General features: G+C 47.1%; 1 protein-coding gene across 3 annotated transcripts in view; it reads right to left on the bottom strand.

The window, feature by feature from the left end:
• MYH11 (myosin heavy chain 11) overlaps positions 1-21,329 on the bottom strand; it is a 152,697-nt gene that overhangs the window by 66,191 nt on the left and 65,177 nt on the right. For all 3 annotated transcript variants that reach the window (XM_050774054.1, XM_050774056.1, XM_050774055.1), the window contains exons 5-9: positions 19,559-19,661; positions 15,283-15,375; positions 11,354-11,417; positions 8,508-8,606; positions 4,025-4,168 (exon numbers count right to left, since the gene is read on the bottom strand). In XM_050774054.1, the coding sequence (XP_050630011.1) occupies positions 4,025-4,168; positions 8,508-8,606; positions 11,354-11,417; positions 15,283-15,375; positions 19,559-19,661 (503 nt within the window). The remainder of the gene's footprint in view (positions 1-4,024; positions 4,169-8,507; positions 8,607-11,353; positions 11,418-15,282; positions 15,376-19,558; positions 19,662-21,329) is intronic.

The raw sequence follows: 21,329 nt of genomic DNA, 5'->3' as shown, positions 1-21,329 counted from the left end.
GGCTGAGGCAGGGGGATTGCTTGAGACTAGGAGTTCAAGACCAGCCTGGACAACATAGCTGGTCTATGTTCCTGCCTCTACAAAAAATTAAAAAATTAGCCAGGCATGGGCTGGGCATGGTGGCTCACACCTGTAATCCCAGCACTTTGGGAGGCTGAGGTGGGCAGATCACAAGGTCAGGAGATTGATACCATCCTGGTTAACACGGTGAAACCCCGTCTCTATTAAAAATACAAAAACAAAATTAGCCGGGCGTGGTGGTGGGCACCTGCAGTCCCAGCTACTCGGAGGCTGAGGTGGGAGAATGGCGTGAACCTGGGAGGCGGAGCTTGCAGTGAGCCAAGATCAAGCCACTGCACTCTAGCCTGGGCGAGAGAGTGAGACTCCATCTCAAAAAAAAAAAAAAAAAAAAAAAAAAAAAAGCCAGGCATGGTGGTGCATGAGGATATCTTGAGCCCGGGAGTTCAAGGCTGTAGAACCCAATGTGGTGGGGAAAATCCTGGTCTCCCCTAGTCACCTGGAGCCTCGAGAAGCTCCAGCCTGGAACCTGACCCACCCACTTCTCCATAGGCCCCTTAATGGAGGGTTTGGAAGTAGCTCTTGGTTTATAAATGGGGTTGGTGTACATTTGGGACTAAGGTGGTTCCCATGAGAGTTGGTTATTCGCATGCCGTCATCTGAATGCTTGCTCTGTGTACCATCTGCTCCATTATTTGCTTAACCATTTTCTTTAAATTTACCTCCTTCTCTCTCCTTACATTTATTTTAATAGAAAACTTTCTCTATCTTAAGTGAAAAATAATCTTCACTTGCCATAAATAGATGGCAATTATAAATATAACTACAAGGAAAACAGTATTACCAAATTCTAGCTAGATTCTTTGGCCTGCTGAAGGTGCTGGGCCTGGGGTCTGGTCTCTGTGGTTAAAGGGGAAATTGGCAAGTGCCAATGTACACTGAGAACACTGGGGGCTGGGCATGATGGCTCACGCCTGTAATCCCAGCACTTTGGGAGGCCAAGGCGGGCTGATTGAGCCCAGGAGTTCAAGACTAGAGAATACTGGATAACATGGTGAAGCCTTGTCTCTACTCACCCCTCCAAAAACGAAACCCAACGAAACCCAACCAAACCAAAAAAACCCCAGGTCAGGCACGGTGGCTGATGCCTGCAATCCCAGCACTTTGGGAGGCCAAGCCGGGTGGATCATCTGAGGTCAGGAGTTTAAAACCAGCCTGGCCAACATGATGAGACCCAGTCTCCAATAAAAATACACAAAAAATTAGCAGGCATGGTGGTGGGCTCCTGTAATCCCAGCTACTCAGGAGGCTGAGCCAGGAGAATTGCCTGAACCCAGGAGGCAGAGGTTGCAGTGAGCTGAGTTCGTGCCACCGCACTCCAGCCTGGGTGACGATAGCGAGCCTCCATCTCAAACAAAACAAAACAAAAACCCTAAAATCAAAAATTAGCCAGGCATGGTAGCACATGCCTATAGTCTCCATGACTTGAGAGGCTGAGGTGGGAGGACTGCTTGAGCCTGCAAAGCAGAGGGTGCAGGGAGCTGAGATTGCGCCACTGTACTCCAGCCTAGGTGACAGAGTGGCGTTAGCTCAGCTCACTGCAGCTTTGACCTCCTGGGCTCAAGTGATCTTCCTGCCTCAGTCCCCCAAGCAGCTGGGACTACAGATGTGCACCACCACACCCGGTTAATTTTTTGTATTATTTGTAGAGAAAGAGTCTTGCCATGTTGCCCAGGTTGGTCTCGAACTCGACCTCAAGTGATCTGCCTGCCTTGGCCTCTCAAAGTGCTGGAATTACAGGCGTGAGCCACCATGCCCAACAAAACACAATTTATTTATTATTATTATTATTATTATTATTATTATTATTATTTGAGACGGAGTCTTGCTCAGTCGCCCAGGCTGGAGTGCGGTGGCATGATCTCAGCTCACTGCAAGCTCTGCCTCCCGGGTTCATGCCATTCTCCTGCTCCAGCCTCCTGAGTAGCTGGGACTACAGGCGCCCGCCACTCTGCACGGCTAGTTTTTTTGTATTTTCAGTAGAGACGGGGTTTCACCGTGTTAGCCAGGATGGTCTCAATCTCCTGACCTCGTGATCCGCCTGTCTCGGCCTCCCAAAGTGCTGGGATTACAGGCGTGACCCACCGCGCCCGGTGCCAAAACACAATTTAAATGATCTCATTGTTTTCTTTCACAAGAATAGACGATAATTTAATAAACTCTGTATCAATCAACCTATTTTAGTTTGTTCCAGTTTTTTTTTCTGTTTTCTTTATTTTTTTGTAGAGACAGAGTCTCACTATGTTGTCCAGGCTGGTTTCGAACTCCTGGGCTCAAGCAATCCTCCTGCCTCAGTGTCTCAAAATGCTGGGATTACAGGCATGAGCCACTGTGCCCAGCCTGTTCCAGCTTTTTATTATTTAAATAAAACTATACTGAACAGTCTAGTACATTAAGAAAAAAGGATTTAGTAAATGTCTGGCACACAGCAAATACTTAACCATTGTTCATTGTTATTTAAAAGCAAGATCAGAAGCAAAACTGACCCATCCTAAATAAAATGAATCATTCTTGGAGAGCCTATGTCATTCAGACAAGGAAGCTATCAGCACTAGATTCTGATGTGGGACCCTGGCCGAGACCCACACACACCACCCATTTGTCAACTGACCCATAGAGTCTTGTTTTTCTAGGCCCCAAGTTATCTTCGGAGGAGCTGCCCCTCCCCAAATGTAGCATTTCAGCAACCTCAGTGCTATTCTGGGGCTCCAAACGGGCGTAGGCGTGGGAAGGAGGGGAAACTTTCCACAATTCTGTCCTGGTATTCCCAAAAGAGATTAACCTTGAACACTGAGGCATATCTAACCCAGAAGGAAAAGTGTTTCTGAAAACACAGTGTCCTGAACAAGTATTTCTTTCTGAGCTGTCCTGTTCTCAAGACCCAGTATGTTTCTTGGCCATTGGTTGGGTGATTTTGATCAATATCAATCGATCACCAGAGCAACCCCTCCAGGAAGAGCCTGAGTAAAACCACTGCCTCGATCACTCCCCCTCCCACATGTTCCTGATGAAGCCAACATCTCTATCTTCAGCTCCAAGAATCCATTCTTAGGGACCGTAATGAAACCACCCTGTGCTTTCCACAACCCTGCCTATGTTGCATAGCTCAGGAATGTGCATATCAACCAGTCAGAGTCAATGACACTCCGTTCAGGAAGTTAAGCCGGGAATCTACTCTGTTCTTTAGACATAAACTCAAAGAATTTAAGGGCTGGAACCCAGCCATGTCGCTGTCAACAAACTGCATCCTATAGAGAGACAATGTAGTCAAGAGAGAGATAGAAGACAAATTAGGTTCTAGAAACATCTTTTGAGCAACTAGATCTCACTATACCTGAAGCTTGAATTCCTGAACTTTTTTTTTTTTTTTTTTTTTTTTTTGAGATGGAGTCTAGCTCCATCTTCTAAGCTGGAGTGGAGTGGCATGATTTTGGGTCACTGCAATCTCTGCCTTCTGGGTTCAAGCAATCCTCCCACCTCAGCCTCCCGAGTAGCTAGGACTACAAGTGTGCACCACCATCCCTGGCTAATTTTTTTGTATTTTTAGTAGAGACAGGGTTTCACCATATTGACCAGGTTGGTCTTGAACTCCTGACCTAAAGTGATCTGCCCACCTTGGCCTCCCAAAGCGCTGAGTTTACAGGCCTGAGCCACTGCGCCCAACCTCTCTGCACTTTTCAACATTGTGAGTTAGTCACTTTCCCTTTGGTTTAAGCCAGCTTGGGTTACTTGCAACTAAAAGAGTCCTAGTTATACAGCCACTTTTCTACAACACAAAACACAAACAAACCACCTAGAATGAAATTCATTTTCCTCCTTTTTTTCTTTTTTAATGGAAAGTGGGGAATTCAGAGAGCAGAAATCTGTCCTGACCAGAGAAGAATTCTTAACAGGTTCTACTGGTACCCAGGCAGGCTACCCTCCAGATTCAAGGTGTGAGGCTTACATAGCTGCTCCTCCTCGCTGAAACCCATGATCGCCATGGCCTCCAAGGTTTCCTGGAACATCTCATCATCCTGGGCTGCTGGGATGGGCACAAAGCCATTGGAGAGGAAGGTGTAGTTGTTGAAGCCCTCCAAAAGCAAGTCACCTAGAAGGAGAGGAAGAGGGCTCAGGGTCAACAAGACACGCTTCTAATTTCAACATGAGATGGAGATCTGGTCAAGGGTCTGGGCCATCATAATTCCTTTCCCTTTCTCAAGGCTTGGACCGTTTAAAATCCTCATGCATCATCATGTAGACAACCATACCAACCACTGCTAGCCTTGCACAGTGGTGCAGGTTGTGCACTGCTCCAGTGACTGCAGCTGATATCCAGCCTTGGTTCTGCTTGCTAAGCCAGAATCCCTGGCATGAAGTTGCATCTACCTGGAGGAAGGGATGCCTTTACCTCAATTGTCCAGAGGCACCCTGCCTTCAGAGACAAAGCTGCCAGACGAGTTAGATTGACCTTTACTCATTTTTTTTTTTTTTCTTTTGAGATGGAGTCTTACTCTGTCGTCCAGGCTGGAGTGCACTGGTGTGATCTCAGTTCACTGCAACCTCCTCCTCCCAGATTCAAGCGATTCTCCTGCCTCAACCTCCCGAGTAGCTGGGATTACAGGCGCCCGCCACCATGCCTGGCTAATTTTTGTGTTTTTAGTAGAGATGGGGTTTCACCATGTTGACCACACTAGTCTTGAACTCCTGACCTCAGGTGATCCACCCATCTCGACCTCTCAAAGTTCTGGGATTACAGACGTGAGCCACCACACCTGGCCTTGTTCATCTATTTATGAAATTTTTATCAAATTCAAACAGGCACATGAGTTTTAAAAATCAATGACTACTAAAGGTTTATAATGAAAAATAGCATTCGCCAGTCACATCCCTTCTCCAACTCCTACCTTACTCCATAATACCTGCTTTTTAGCTCTTTTAGCTGCTTTTTTTCTGGCGGTTATCACTATCTCTCTGTAGAATAGGCTTGCTATATATACTAACCTATTATAATGTATATACCATTATGTATTATATATAATAGGCCAAGGGTTCCCCAACCCACAGGCCACAGACCAGTACCGGTCCATGTTAGGAACTGGGCCACGCAGCAGGAGGTGAGCAGCAGGTGAGCGAGTGAAGCGTCATCCGTATTTACAGCCGCTGCCCATCGCTTGCATCACTGCCTGAGCTCGGTTTCCCATCAGATCAGCGGCAGCATTAGATTCTCTAGGAGCGCAAACCCTATCGAGAACCGCGCCTGTGTGCTCCTTATAAGACTATAATGCCTGATAATCTGTCACTGTCCCCCATCACCCCTCGATGAGACCACAGGAAAACAAGCTCCCAATGATTCTATGTTATGGCGAGTAGTATAATTATTTCATTACATATTACAATGTAATAATAAAGTGCACAGTAAATGTAATACACTTGAATCATCCCGAAACCATCCCTGCCACCCCGCCCACCCAATCTGTGGAAAAATTTTCTTCCAGGAAACCAGTCCTCGGTGCCAAAATAGGCGATTTTGGCCTATTGGAAGACCAGAGGTAAAGCACAGTCACTGTAACAGGTGATTTCTGGATATATGTCAAGTTTAGATAATATCTAGTAACTTCCTGCTATGGCAGGCAAACATGTAGCTTTCTTATACTACCTTTCCTTTCTCCCAGCCTTTTTTTTTTTTTTTTTTTTTTTTTTGAGAGGGAGTTTCACTCTTGTTGCCCAGGCTGGAGTGCAGTGGTGCGATCTTGGCTCACTGCAACCTCTGCCTCCCGGGTTTAAGCAATTCTCCTGCCTCTCGAGTAGCTGGGATTACAGGCACCCACCAACACACCTAGCTAATTTGCTGTATTTTTAGTAGAGATGGGATTTCACCATGTTGGCTAGGCTAGTCTCAAACTCCTGACATCAGGTGATCCACCCGCCTCAGCTTCCCAAAGTGCTGGGATTACAGGTGTGAGCCACCGTGCCCAGCCACCTCCAGCTATTTTTAGTTGAATTAATACATAAGGCTTATATCATGGATTGGCAAATCCGGTCCCCTGTTGTTTGTGTAAATAAAGTTTTATTGCAACACAGCCGCTCTGATGTCCTTGTTTATTTCTCACGGCTGCTTTCTCACTAGGCAACAGAGCTAGTAGTTGCAACAGAGGCCATCTGGTCCTTAAAGTCTAAAACGTTTACTACTGATCCTTTAGTGAAAACAGTTTGCCAACTCCCTGTTTATATTATGACATTAATTAGATATTCTCTGTAAAACTGTATCCTATGATTACATTTCCTTTGTTGTTGTTCGGCTTCTCCCCGACCCTCAGCTTTATAATTGCCTTTCTTTCTCCTGCATCATTTGCTTTTATTATACCCTCCAATACATCAAAGATCCTCTTCCAGATCAATCGTTAATTAGGTTGGATTTGGTTATACTTTTGGAAAGACGTCAGCAAGATATTTTTCTTTTAAAATAAAGGCCTTTTATGGGTCAAGTCACTTGGAAGCTGCTTGATAAACTCGAGGTTAAATTGACCCAAGACACCAGTTAACTCAAACTTTTGGATTAACTTGAAATGCCTGATTCAAGTCACGAGGATTGAGGTCTTTGCCAAGACTTCATTATCCCGAGTTTGCATGCTTTTAGGAATATTTGGTTCTGTCTACAAGCCCAACATCTTTCCAGTTCTATCATCTAGAATACAAAGGGCCCCCGGGAATTTAGCTGTGAGTCCTATACTTGCCCATTTCTGGAAGACCAGAGGCAAAGCACAAAACTGGAACCCAAGTTACCAGACAACCAAACTGTTTTCTTTGGTGCCAAATAAAAGGAAGAGGAATGTCAATATTTTTCCCTGGCCCATTCCACAGGGTCCTGCACTGTAACTGCTAATGTACCATGTTTGCTGGTATATAACATACATTCAGCATACCCCCTTTACCAAAAAGTGCTCCACCTCATATCCTATGTTCCAGAAAGCCAGCCATTAAGGAAACTTATTTTTATTTTTTTGAGACAGAGTCTGACTCTGTCACCCAGGCTGGAGTGCAGTGTTGCAATCTCAGCTCACTGCAAGCTCCACCTTCTAGGTTCAAGCGATTCTCCTGCCTCAGCCTCCCGAGTAGCTGGGATTACAGGCGCCAGTCACCACACCTGGCTAATTTTTGTATTTTTGGGGAGACAGGGTTTCACTATCTTGGCCAAGCTGGTCTCAAACTCCTGACCTTAGGTAATCCACCCGCCTCTGCCTCCCAAAGTGTGGGATTACAGGCATGAACCACTGCGCTCCACCCTGGAAATTTAAATAATGGAAAACGCCACCCCCGTAGCTGAGCTCTGTAATACACTCCAACACAGCGAAGTTCTGAGCTCACACAGATCCTTTTGGTAACTGTCTTAACCAAAATAACTACACTCGGGCCACAAAAGAGATGGGAAGCAAAGTCTGTATTATTCCCATAAAATTTCAGACTTAAAACTTATTACAAATATGTAGACTCTACTACGGACAGGTAGTGACTGATCCATTCCTTTTTTAAGCTATGTGATTTGTATATATTTTTAGTAGTAAACAACTGCATGTCCAGAACTGAACTCATAACTTCCTACTGGAGTCTGTTGTACAGTGTATTGTATTTACATAAAAAACATTTTTCCCTACAATAGAGGTCGGCAAACTTCTGCACACTGCCTGTTTTTGTAAATAAAGTTTTATTGTAACACAGTGACGCATCTGCACTCACTGGTTTATGTGTTGCCTGTGCTCATTGGTTTACGTGTTGCCTGCATACTTCGGTTTATGTGTTGCCTGTGCTCATTGGTTTACGTGTTGCCTGCACACCTCGGTTTATCTGTTGCCTGTGCTCATTGGTATATGTGTTGCCTGTGGCTGCTTTTGCATTACAGTGCAGAGTTGAATATCTGTGACAGAAGCTGTGTGGCCTGCAAAGCCTAAAGATTTATTATCTGGCCTTTTACAGAAAAAGTTTTGACCCCTGTTCTACAAAGTCACTGGCAAAACATGTATAATGAAAAGTGCTTAGCCCCGCTGGCCCTGCAAATTCCTTATAAAACCAGAATGTATCTTTTATACTTGCAAGTTTTATAAATTGGCAAGTAAAGTAAATGTCTTTCTCCCTTTCCTTGAAGGCACCGATTGTGTCTAGTTGGACTTGATGCTCTCTGGTCTAATTATACATGAATCATTAATGATCTAATGTCTAATTGGAGTTGATGGCTACTATGTTACATAGTAGGCGGTCAGTAAATGAGAATGACTGAACAAAAGCCACACTCACTCACTGGGAGGAGATGAAGAACTGCTCATCTGTCACTCACAGACATGGTCCTTTCTGGCAGGATCTGAGACTGTTTTAATAGCCAATCCCTTAACCTCGGATTCTGATGAAAGGGAAGGCTCAAGCCTTCCAATCACACGTCATTGCTAGTCACTTACTTTTCATCTTCTCCTTGGCTCCAGCAATCATGTAGTAAAAGATGTGGAACGTCCTCTCGTCTCTGGCTTGGCGAATTGCCCGTGATTTTTCCAGCAGATCTGGTTTGGAGGGAGTTAGGGATTCTGGGGATACTGCGAGTGTTCTTCTGGTCTTCCACATCCATCTCTATCATACCCAATTCACACGGGATGACTTTCCAGTTCTGCCCCAGGGATCGGTAATGTCTAACTTTGACCATCACCCCTACAGACAAATAGAACCACTAGGTGCTGCCAGCAGACCTCAGATGCAGAAAGAAGGGAGGGGAATAGAGTGAAAAGACAAAGCATAGAAAGACCCCAGGAAGATGGTAATGAGATGTTCCCCTAACAGCCATCACCAGCAAATCTTCTTTAAAGTGAGCTGTCTTCAGACATTACAGAATGCAAATAATGACACCCTCTATGATTTATGATTCATTCCTATGTGAAATGATGGATATAAATTGTCTCACTGAAGCCTCACACAGTATGCTAGGAAGTAAGTGCAACTATTATTGGTGTTTTCATGAAGGGGAAACTGAGGTTCAGAGAAGGGAGGTCCTTTCTCAAGATGATACAGCTAGCAAGTGGCAAAGCGGTCTTCCATGCCCTCTGTTCCAAGAGTGGAGTCTCATGGGACGGAGGGGAGAGAGACCATAAACATGCTATACTAATTAATTTCAGGAGAGCTGCTCTGCCATGGAGGGTGGCAGGAGGGACAGCAGAGGGGAAGGCAGGTGAGGGTGGCATGGAGATCCCAGGGTCTGGGGTGATGGAAAAGGACAACTAGGAGGCTGGGCTACTGTACTGGGTCGATTTCCACAGCAGTAAGTGTGATGCTGCGGGATGATGGGGCTGGATGAGCAGACCTTGTCTTCTTCAAGTCCTAAACCCAGCTAGCAGTGCCTGGGCTACCACAGCCCATGTCCTAGCTGGAAAGCAGTGATTCTCAGACTTTCTCATGGTGTGTCAAAATTCCTAGAGGGCTTATTCAAACCCAGCTTGCTGGGCTCCACCCTCCAACATGTGATTCAGCAGACCTGGGGCAGGGCCTAAGGTGTGCATTTCATATATATATATGTGTGTGTGTGTATACGTACGTATACACACACGTGTATACACGTATTGTACACAATATATACACACGTATACACACACACAGGAACACACATACATATATGTTTGAGCCAGAGTCTTGCTCTGTCACCCAGGCTGGAGTGCAGTGGTACAATCTTGTCTCACTGCAACCTCTGCCTCCCAGCTTCAAGCAATTCCTCTGCCTCAGCCTCCTTAGTAGCTGGGACTACAGGTGCATGCCACCACGCCTGGCTAATTTTGTATTTTTAGTAGAGACAGGGTTTCACCGTATTGGCCAGGCTGGTCTCGAACTCCTGATCTCAAGTGATCTGCCCGCCTCGGCCTCCCAAAGTGCTGGGATTACAGGCTTAAGCCACCATGCCCGGCTGAGATGTGTGTTTCTAAAGAGCTCCCAAGTGATGCTGATGCTGCTGGTTTGGGAAACATACTTTCAGAACCACTGATCTAAAAGGAAGGCTGAGGCCTGAAGGACAGCGCTATGCCTGGGGATCACTCTAAACACAGGAAATGAACTGCTGAGAGGTGTGTGCAAGGCTGCAGGACAAAAGGGCACTGACCGAAGCCTGGCAGCCCTCCCAGCTGCAGGACAGGAATCCTGGCTGGTTTGGGCAGATTAAAGTAGAAACATACAAAACGTTAACAGTAACACAATAGCCACCACCTATGAGATGCTCACTTTGGGCCCCGCCCCATACTAGGGGCTGTGCATACTATTATGCATATTATTTCATTTAATCACTGCACCAGCTCCACAAAGTAGGTGCGATCACCCCCATTTTACTGAGGCAAAACTGAGAGAGCTTCAGTGGTTTTCCCAAATCCCCGCAGCTTAGACAAGTACAGTGGAGAGGAGGCCACTCCACAACCCACCCCCTTATCCAGGGCATATAACGTGGACAAATGGGACCACGAGGTGCTGCCAGCAGACCTCAGGGGCAGAAAGACGCTAAGTCGCCCCCCAGGCCCTATTCATTGCCAAGCACGTGGTCCGCAGGAAGCTGTGAACACACCACACCCTTGAGCCCGAGGGCCGCCTGCAAAGCTCCTGAGGCTGATCAGTCACTAAACTCTAGACCTGGTTGTTCCCCCACGTCCAGATATTTCTAACTTGGCTCCACTTCACCACTCAGATTCACGAAAGAGACACTCTACTCGTTCCTTGCGACATCAGCGTTCTTCTGGGTAAACTCTGTTTTCATTAATTTCCTACCTAAGAAGTGGAGCCCATCACAGACCAAGTCTCTAAAAGGATAACAGGTCGAGAATTTGGCCTCGGACGGTGGCTGAGTAAGAATGAAGTGAAGATCATACAAGAGACACTATGTAGGCAGCCCTTACTCTGCACCTTGCATGGTGCCTAGAGCTTTATATCAGTTCACTCACACTATTCTCACATTTCTATGAGGCAGGTACCATTCGTTATCATCCCCATTTTGCTGATGAGGCACAGACAGGTGGAGTAACCAGCCCAAGGTCAGTCAGCTAAGGGACAGGTCATTCGAGCATCACATGCAGGCTAGGCTGCTTCTTTGGGGTTCAAACCAGGGGTCCGGTCCACACATGTATAACCACTGCACCACAATGCCTGCTGTTAAGGGGAGATTTGTTCTGGAAGAAACCTAAGAGGCTGGAAAGACAGGGGTGGCTCCTGGACTCTCCCAGCCTCTGGGCTGGAGGTTGGTAGGGGTCAGGGGTGCCCGTTTGGCCCAGCCTCAGGGAAAGGATACAGGTCTCAATGTTGGCTCCCACGATGTAACCTGTGACGTCGAAGTTGATGCGGATGAATTTGCCCTGCCAACAGGAAAACACAGTTCAGGCTTTGCTGCCCAACTTCAGCCTTTAACCCCATGCTGTGGGCAAGCAGGAGGGAGATGTTACAGAGGATGGGGGGGTGGGGGGCATTCTTGCGAACATTCAGAACCCCACAGGTCAACTCATCAGGCAGAACCAACATCTGCTGAGCTGAGACCACCCCAGGCCTGACAGCAACAGAACGTGTAAAACATGTTCACAGATCAATTTCATTTGGCTCTTGCAATGACCATAGTCCATCATGGCTATCCTCATTTTTTTTTTTTTTTTTTTTTTTTTGAGATGGAGTCTCGCTCTATTGCCCAGGCTGGAGTGCAGTGGCGTGATCTCAGCTCAATGCAAGCTCCGCCTCCGGGTTCACGCCATTCTCCTGCCTCAGCCTCCCGAGTAGCTGGGACTACAGGCACCCAGCACGCCCGGCTATTTTTGTATTTGTGGTAGAGACAGGGTTTCACCGCATTAGCCAGGATGGTCTCGATCTCCTGACCTCGTGATCCGCCCGCCTTGGTCTCCCAAAGTGCTGGGATTACAGGCGTGACCCACCGCGCCCAGCTGGCTATCCCCATTTTTTAAAAAAATTATTTATTTATTGGAGACAAGGTCTTGCTCTGTCACCCAGGCTGGAGTGCGGGGGTGAAATCATAGCTCACTGTAACCTTGAACTCCTGGGCTCAAGCAATCCCCTTTTCCCCATGACGTCAGCCTCCCAAGTAGCTAGGACTACAGGCATGCACCACCATACCCAACTAATTTTTAAAAAATTTTTGTACAGATAGGATCTCACTGTGTTGCCCAGGTTGGTCTCAGATTCCTGCACTCAAGCGATCCTCCCATCTCAGCCTCCCAAAGTGCTGGGATTACAGGAGTAAACTACCACACCCAGCCCACTATCCCCATTGTAAAGCTGGGAAAACTAAGACTAAGAGAGATCAAGTGACTGTCCAACATGACATTGCTCCTGAGAGGTAGAGCCCTAAGCAGAAGGAAGGTTTTTCCATATTCAGGGGCTGGAAAGGACTCCCTCCCCAAACCCCACCTTGCTTCAGAACAAGCTGCACCCACATCATCCAACTATGGATGAAACCTTCTCTTTGGGACAGGTGAGTAGCATTGGCCACAATGCCCAAGCAGGCCCTGTGTAGGATGTCCTTTAGGCAGGAATGGGTCATGTCCCTGGCCCTAGAGGCTCAACAAGTATCTCCAAAGATGGCCCTATCTACCTGCCTCAGCTAAGCCATGAAACCAAGGATGGAATCCAATCCTCCATCTGTTGGCATCAACCCTTTTCCTGTTTCCTCAATAGGCGAGACAGGATTTCATCCATTTCCTTCACCATGACATAATGTGGTGGGAAGTGTTGGCGTGTGTGGACACGATCCCCTAGGCTTGCTCAGTCCTTGACAAAACCTTTAAACTTTCCTCATCGGGAAACATGCGGTAGAGTGACTTGGGATGACCATATCCCAAATGGAGCCAGGGAGAGCTGGCTGGTCACAGGCAAGGCCCAGGCGCCTTTCTTCACTCTCCTTCTCAAGATGGCAGGGACACCAGTGAGGGGAGGATGTTTTTAGGGATTTGTCTTGTACTTATACTTCCATTTATGACGGGGCTAGAAACATTGCACTGAATTGTAACACGCAAACACAGTGCTTCTCAGTGGAGGCGGCACATCTGCTATGGAGATTTTGGAAATCAGTGGAAGAGATTATTTGGCTTGTCACATGATGGCGGGGGCCACTGTTGTTAGTGAACAGTGGGGCCAAGGATATTTTGGGAGTCCTGCAATGACCAGGAGAGTCTCTGACGCCAATCCTTGTCTATATCCCTTATGACTCTTGCAATGTCTCACCTGACACTCATGGAGGTAAAAATCTGTTTGTAATTAGCTAGACTTAGAACCTAACCTTTATGCCTTTAGATTTTTATGCTTTTTTCTTTTATTTATTTTTTTTTTTTGAGACGGAGTCTCACTCTGTCACCCAGGTTAGAGTGCAGTGGTGTGACTTTGGCTCGCTGCAACCTCCATCTCCTCAGGTTCAAGTGATTCTCCCACCTCAGCCTCCCAAATAGCTGGGAATACAGGGGTGTGTCACCACGCCTAGCTAAGTTTTGCATTTTTAATAGAGACAGGGTTTCACCATGTTGGCCAGGCTGGTCTCAAACTCCTGACCTCAGGTGATCTTCCCACCTCAGCCTCCCAAAGTGCTCCCAAAGTTACAGGTGTGAGCCACTCTGTGCCCAGCCTAGATTTTTATGCTTTTAAATAAAAGCATTAAAAAGTGTTTAACATGTTGTTGTAATATAAGAATATCCCATCTGTGTGACTCTAGAGAAGATTGCTTTTGGTTCAGTGCTTCACTGAGAGTCAGTTGCCATTCTGGAAAATCCCATCCCAACATCATCAGTGCCTGAACTTGACCCTTTTCCTTGTATTTGTAGCTGTCGCAGTGGATAGACCGAAGTGTCTGTGTCTTACTGTGTCTTCTGTTGGTGTGGCCTGGCCCAAGCACTGATATGCTGAAACGCACTTTATTTTATTTCTTTCTTTCTTTATTTTTGTAGAGATGGGGTTTCTCCATGTTGCCCAGGCTGGTCTCAAACTCTTGAGCTCAAGTGATCTGCCCATCTCAGTCTCCCAAAGTACTGGGACTACAGGCATGAGCCACCTCGTTGGGCCTGAAATGCACCCTTTTTAAATGAATTGTCTTATGTTATTTCTTCTTCACATTACAGTTAGGGTATTACGCTGACGTGTATTCATCTAATCCGTGTAGGAGGTGATACTATCTATGATTCTAATTTTGGGCAAGGAAAGGAGACATCGTGTAATTGTTTGTTACTAAAATGGGCCTTGGGGATCGCAGGGTCAGGGACCACCATGTGAATATGCTCAGTAGAGCACAGCTTTCTGCAAAGTCTTTCACGGGACCCCATCCCAGTGAGCGACAGTTCAGAGACCCCCTACTCCTGGAACGCAGAGGCAATTTTTCTTTCATCTTTTCTCCCTGAAATATCTTCCTGACCCTCCTACAGAGAGGCAACAGCTTCTTTTGTACAATGAAACCATTTTTGTCTACATAACATCAATCACCCACTTTCAGAGTTCTCCTGCCCCTGTTGGGCTCAGGCAAAAACCTTTTGCTTTGGAGCCTGGGGGAGTGTGCGTGGGAAGGTAGTACCCCCTGCCTCACTCACTGTCTGTTCTTCAATTGGAAGAACCAGCTTCATGAAGGCTGGAACCATACCTGAACTATTCATCACAATCCTGTGAGCCTCGCTCAGTGCCTGGTACACAGCAGGCACTTAATAAAAACAGCAAATGAGAAACAAACAAAGAGAATGGTGGTACATGTAAAAGTGCCTACCAGAATAATTGCACAGAGTAGGTACTTACTAAATATTTCTTGGAGAAGGTACGTGCCTGGTACATAGTTGGCACTCAATTCATGTTTTGCTACATAAAATGGTATTGGATGTAAGGGTCTAGCACATACCACGTGCTCAATAAATAATTTTTAAAATTTTAATAATGGAGATAGGGGTCTCACTTTGTTGCCTAGGCTGGTCTAGAACCCCTGGGCTCAAGTGATCCTCCCATCTCAGCCTCCCGAAGTGCTGGGATTACAGGTGTGAGCCACCGCACCTGACCAGTATTTGTTGAGTGAACAGTAAATGAATGAATGAATGAGAGTGTGAGAGGCAGGAGCTCTTGCAAGATTGTAAGGTACAGCCCATCTCTCCAGGGTCAGATGCCCCTCCCACCTCCGCACACAAACACTCTGCAGCCCAGGCAGGAAATGACACCAAACCTTTTCTGGAAAACCCGCGTGGCTTTGCTACTTACGAATCGTGAGGAGTTGTCGTTCTTGACTGTTTTGGCGTTGCCGAAAGCCTCCAGAATCGGGTTTGCTTGTAGAAGCTGCTTTTCCAGCTCTCCCTAAAATTCATTCACATCTAGTTATTGGAGAAAGCAACCTAGGTCCTGACAGTTCTACCTTGGATGGATGTTGTCACAAAACTCTGCCCTTAACCCACAGGTTCTCTCCTATCTCCTACCTCCTCTTAGACCCCGATGCTAATGTCCAGATTTACAGGAGGATTTCAGAAGGCAAGAAGCAACTGTCTGGGCTCTCTCACAGCTAGGACATCTGCTCCTTAGGAAGGTCACTTTTTTTCAAGACTAGGGCCTGCTCATCTCTACAACATCACTGCCACTCAAAGCCACTGCCTTGTACAATGCCGGTGATGTCATTTACATCATGATGAATGGTGCCCCACAGAGTTGTGCAGTGCACCACCTGCCCCACTGTTCATGGCAGTTGTGCTGCTGTCGATGTTTAACAAGCAGTCTTCTTCAAGTTAAACTACTACAATCCTCCTTCTGATTATTTTAGTGCAATTTTTTTAAGCTGCAATTTTTCCTTTCTCAGGACTGGTTTTCTGAAGTCTCCTACAGAAGACAAGTAAGGAATGCACAAAACCCACCAGGAATCCTCTTAGCAGACTGCAGAATAAAGCTTCAAAGCAGATTGCCTGAGCTCCATTCATCGGGTTAAAGGCAGCTGAGACTGTACATAGCCCGCTGGCTATGTGCACAAATGCGGTCACGTGATTAATCATGGCAGGAAAGGGCCAATGTGGTAAGTTAAGCTGGGAAAGCAAAGGAGCTGCTCTTGGCCTAGCCCTAAAACACAGCGGCTGCAGATGGGCCCTGAAGCCTCCAGGCCCTGGATTCTGGGAGTTTTTCTCCTTGATCTCCCTCCTGCCTTCCCTTCCTTATTTTTCCAGGCAGCAGGGCTGGGCTGGACAGGAGCTGGGAAAGTGTCTAGAGGGGACAACGATGGGCATGGCTTCCTCCTTGCTCCTCTGCATGCCAGGAAGGCGTCAGGGTACCTGGTCTACAGGACAAAGTAGGAAGCTGCTATTTGTTTCTGTTTTTATTTGTCCACACATCCTCCTTTTTGTAGCTCCCAGAGAAAGATGAAGCAAAAGCCTCATTGGCATTAAAATCTCAGCCACAAGTGGAATCACCACAGCTGAGACCGGTGGAAATTTACGAGGAGCGTCGTGGGTGTTTCTTTGTTGGTGGGAAGATGACTAAAGGAATCACTTTCGTTCACATAAACTCGGGGTCTCCATGGTCTCTGAAAAAGACTCCCTTTCTAGAATGGGGATTCTAGCAGGTAAGGTTGAAACGTCCTGGCAAGACAGCTTTAAATGGGGGGACCTGGTGCAAACCCTTCATTTCATAGATGACGAAACCCTAGCCCCGAGAAGTTAACTGACTCGGCCAAGGTCACACTAGAGCAGATCCCAAATAAGAACTGTACTTCTCCTTCTGATCTGCAACACTGTCACCCGGGGTCTAACTAAGATGGATTCAATGATCTTTTTGGGAGCCGAGGAAGACACCTGTGGGTTTCTTCTAGGCTGGGACCCACATGTCAGCCCCCCAAGCTCTGCGTTAGAGATGAGTTCATACGCACAGGTCCAAGCAGGACCAGGTTATGCGTTGCGTAGCTGGGGCCTTACCGCGCCACCAAAGCTAGTGCATCGCAACCTCCAAGACGATTTCTGGAGGCTTGAGTCAAGCAACCAGCATGCAAGAGACAGACACGCACTGCACACGCATGCACAGGGACACACTGGTGCACCAGGGACAGGGCTGGGGGAAGAAACTTAGGGATGATGGCGGGGAGAGAAGAGGGAGGCATGCCACAGCTGTGCCATTGACTGTCCATGGAGCCAGGGAAGCTTTGGTGCCTGACAGTCCTAAGACACTCAGCCAGATGGGACAGACGTCTCTGTCTAGGTTGTTCCAGTCAGGGGTACCAGGAGTGGATGCCTTGAAGGGTGCAGGGGTTCATTCTGAACTGGAGAAATCCATTTCAGGCTGAAGCGCAACTCTGGGGATTCCAATAGGAGTCCAGTGGGTGGTAAATGCACCCTGACACCCTGCCCTGGCATCAGACACCCACAGGATGGTATCTTGGTGCATTTACTTGTTTGAGTTGTGAAACTCCAGGGCCTACCCCATTTCTACCACCAGCTACGGGACTTGGTGGGTGCAACAGGATCATGCAGATCTAAATTCACTCCGTGCCTCCCCTACACACCAGGAAAACACTCTCAGTTACTCACGTAGGCAAAAGATGGGCCTTGCTGTGGTTGAACAACACAGTATAAAACAAATGTCAGTGTTATTTCCATCACATGGACATCAGGGGCTGGAGAATATATGACTTTGATCCCCCCAAACAGCCTGGACTCCCCAAGACAGACAGGTCAGCTCCTTTTCCTTGATACTGTTTCTTTTCTCTCTGTTTAGAGATCGCTGCAGGGATGCGATCACAGCTCACTGCAGTCTCAACCTCCTGGGCTCAGGCGATCCTCCTGCCTCAGCCTTCCAAGTAGCTAAGACTACAGGCATGCACACCATGCCTGGCTAATTCCATTTTTTTTTTTTTTTTTTTTTTTTTTTTTTGTACAGACAGGGTCTCACTATGTCACCCAGACTGGTCCTGAACTCCTGAGCTCAGACCATCCTCCCGCCTTCGCCTCCCAAAGCACTGAGATTACAGTCATGAGCCCCCATGCTCAGCCATTCCCTCCTTTTTCTAATTTCTTAGAGATCCAGACATTTCAATGGTTTTCATAATTACTGGGGTCACATTAGGCTCCTTAAAACAGTATCCAGTGAGACAATGCCTGAGATGTGTTTACACATGCAACCAAAACAAGTAGCACATACTAGGAGGCCCTTGATAAAGATGAGTTGTTAGAAAGTATTATGTCCTATTTTCACTCTTTAGGGAAAGGGAAGGCAGTGGAAACTGTATTTTAACTGCCATGCAGCCTTTGGAGCCGTTGTTCCCACTCACTATGGCTAGAAACCAACTTGCCAGAGACAACTCTACGATGCTGAATCTTGAGTTTCCTGCATTTGTTCGGAGAAGGAAAGTTCTCCAAAGCCACAACCAGCGCCCATTCCAGATCTCCAAGGGCCTCTGGACAAGCCGGCCATGGTGGCTGCCCCAGAGTCCCCTCTGAGGGCCTAAAGCGACATCCGGAATGGTGAACACTGGAGACACCCCCACACCGTGGTCAGATCTCCATCCTACCATCTTCCCGCCTGTGAACCTGCAGACGGAGGTGCTGGCCAGTCCCGGCGGCCCCACCGCGTGCCCCCTCCTGTGGGACAGATGGGGCGGGGCTGACACACGAGGAGGAGGAGATGGGCCCTAGAGGGGGTGACCCTAGAAACCGCCTCTTCTTTTCCTCCCAAGCTCTTAGTCATACTGTGTCATCATTAGTCATACTGTGTCATCATTAGTCATACTGTGTCATCATCTGTTTATTTCTGGGATTATTTGACAACTACGTGCTCTTCCACAAGTCCAGAAACTCACAGAAGAGAATAACAGCATCTCTCAGACTTATCCCCAGGCCCCCACCCCAAGTGGTGCCTGGCACACAGTAGGTGCTCCATCCACAGTTACTGGCATTGCACTGAAGTCCCTGGGCCGAGTGATACCAGCATCTCCATCCCAGGGATTGGGGACACGTGGAGGAATCAGGGAACCCAAAAGGTACCTTAACCCCTAGGACTTTACAGAGATTCACTGAAAGGAGTGATTCTCAATCTAGGGCAACTGTCCCACCCCAGGGGACATCTGATACGTCTACAGATATTTTTGGTTGTCACAACTGGAGGGAAGGGGGCTATCTGCATCTAGTGGGTCGAGGCCAGGGATGTCATGAAATACTGTATGAGGCACGGGGAAGTCCCTCCAAGAAAGAATTATCTGGTCCAAAACGACATCAGTGCCACCACTGAGAAGCCCCGACGTGAGGGAAGATCTCACTGCGGAAGGAAAGGGCTTATTCTCATTTCGCAAAACGGGCCCCCTTCTGGAGAGATGCTTCCAGCTGAACCAAGAAATCACCCATACTCAACAGGCCTGCTTGCCAAAAAGATGGTCCCTCTTTGAGTCTTCAGGGGAGGGGGAGTCAGACAGGCCCTGAGTTCTTGCAGCGATGTTCTGTTTGTATCTCGGTTGCGCTGCAAGCTGGAGACCGGTTGGCTAAATCATGGCCTCTGATTGGGAACTGCCACTCACCGTGATGCTTGTGTCTTTCTTGCCCTTGTGGGAGGAGGCCACCACGGCCAGGTACTGAATGACCTTCTTGGTGTTTTCGGTTTTCCCGGCTCCAGACTCGCCTCTGAAAGACACAGGAACAGTGACCCAGTGGACATCATCTATGCACACGTTCCATGGTGACCTTTCCGCAGCTCCATGAGCCAGGCAGGACGATAACGATCATCACCACCATTTCCCAGAGGGCGAAACGGAGGCTCCCAGAGGGGAAGTAACTTGCCCAAGGTCACATCTCTGGTAGTGAGCTGAACTGGGTCCCCAACCTAGGTCCAATGCCCAATCTATTCCTTCCAAGAGGACGTACAAAAGAATTCAGACACAAAGAGTGAAAAGGTGGGCTGGGCGTGGTGGCTCATGCCTGTGATCCCAGCACTTCGGGAGGCTGAGGTGGGAGGATCATTTGAGCCCAGGAGTCTGAGACCAGCCTCAGCAACACAGAGAGACAATGCCTCTACAAAAAATTTTTAAAATTAGCCAGGCATGGTGGCACATGCCTGTAGTCCCAGCTATTGGGGAAGTTGAGGCAGGAGGATCACTCAAGTCCAGGAATTCAAGACCAGTGTGAGCAATACAGCAAAACCCTGACTCTATAAAAAATAAGAAAAATTAACCAGGCATGGTGGTGCATGCCTGTAGTCCCAGCAACTCAGGAGGCTGAGGTGGGAGGATGGCCTGAGCCCAGGAGTTTGAGGCTGCAGTGAGCCATGATCACACCACTGCACTCCAGCCTGGGTGACACAGCAAGACCTCATCTTTTAAAAAATAGGGTGAAAAAGAAAACCTTAGTTTTCCTACAAGGGTCCAAACAGGTTTATTTGGAATTGTCTACTTTTAAGACATCATTAGCATTGCTAGAAATGGAAAGACCGGGCACAAGGCAGCCTTCAAGAAAGGACTTAAGTGCCTCTGGAGTACTGGGACCTAAAGTTTAAGAAGCTCCCTTATGGAAAGAAAAATTTACCCAAAAACTGGTTATCCCATTGATCACTGAGCAGAGGCAAGCCCCTTTATCTTCTGAGGAATCCCACCCCATGTATCAGGAGGCTAGCTGATAATCTCAGCCAAGTATCTAAGGATAAGCCCAGTTGAAGTAATTCACACTAAAGTGTAAATGATTGATATGTTTAGATCAGTATGACATGGTTTGTCTTATCAAAAAAGTGTGTACTCCTGGAATATGAAGGTAGATTTTTTTTTTTTTTTTTTTTTTTTTTTTACCAGGATGGCCTTCATGAACTAGCTACCCGTTTTGGCCATCAGAAATAATCACAATGGAACGGCTCCATCTAGATACTGCCTCTATGTCCCACCACTCCTAGTGAAAGATAAGGACAGTGCCTTGACCAAAACTTCAGTTGTTTATTGTCTTCTCCTATTTTTTCAGTTTACTTTTGTTTTTTGTGTTTTCTTTCTTTGCCTCATCTCTCTCATTTTCTGAGCTCACGTAATACTCTAAAATATAAGAGAGATTTTTTTTTTAAGTTGGAAAAAGAATTTGTTCACCCCAAGGTCGGCCCAAGGTTCTCTGTGCTGAACCAGTGCCACCACAGCTAGTACAGTCTCTGCTCTTCTTCCTAATTAGGAAGTAAAGAAATTAATTTTCTCTGCCAAGGGCCCATTAATAACTTGGCTCATGGCTTAAAAAAGAAATAGAAGGAAAGAAAAAAGAAAGGGGGAAAGGAAAAAAAAGAAGTGGCCCAAATTGCTGGGCCTAATCCTACAGGTCCCACTG

The sequence above is a fragment of the Macaca thibetana genome, chromosome 20 (genome assembly GCF_024542745.1).
Source record: "Macaca thibetana thibetana isolate TM-01 chromosome 20, ASM2454274v1, whole genome shotgun sequence".
Lineage (NCBI taxonomy): Eukaryota > Metazoa > Chordata > Mammalia > Primates > Cercopithecidae > Macaca > Macaca thibetana.
The sequence above is the reverse complement of the archived record's forward strand: the minus strand, read 5'-3'. Positions and strand labels throughout refer to the sequence as shown.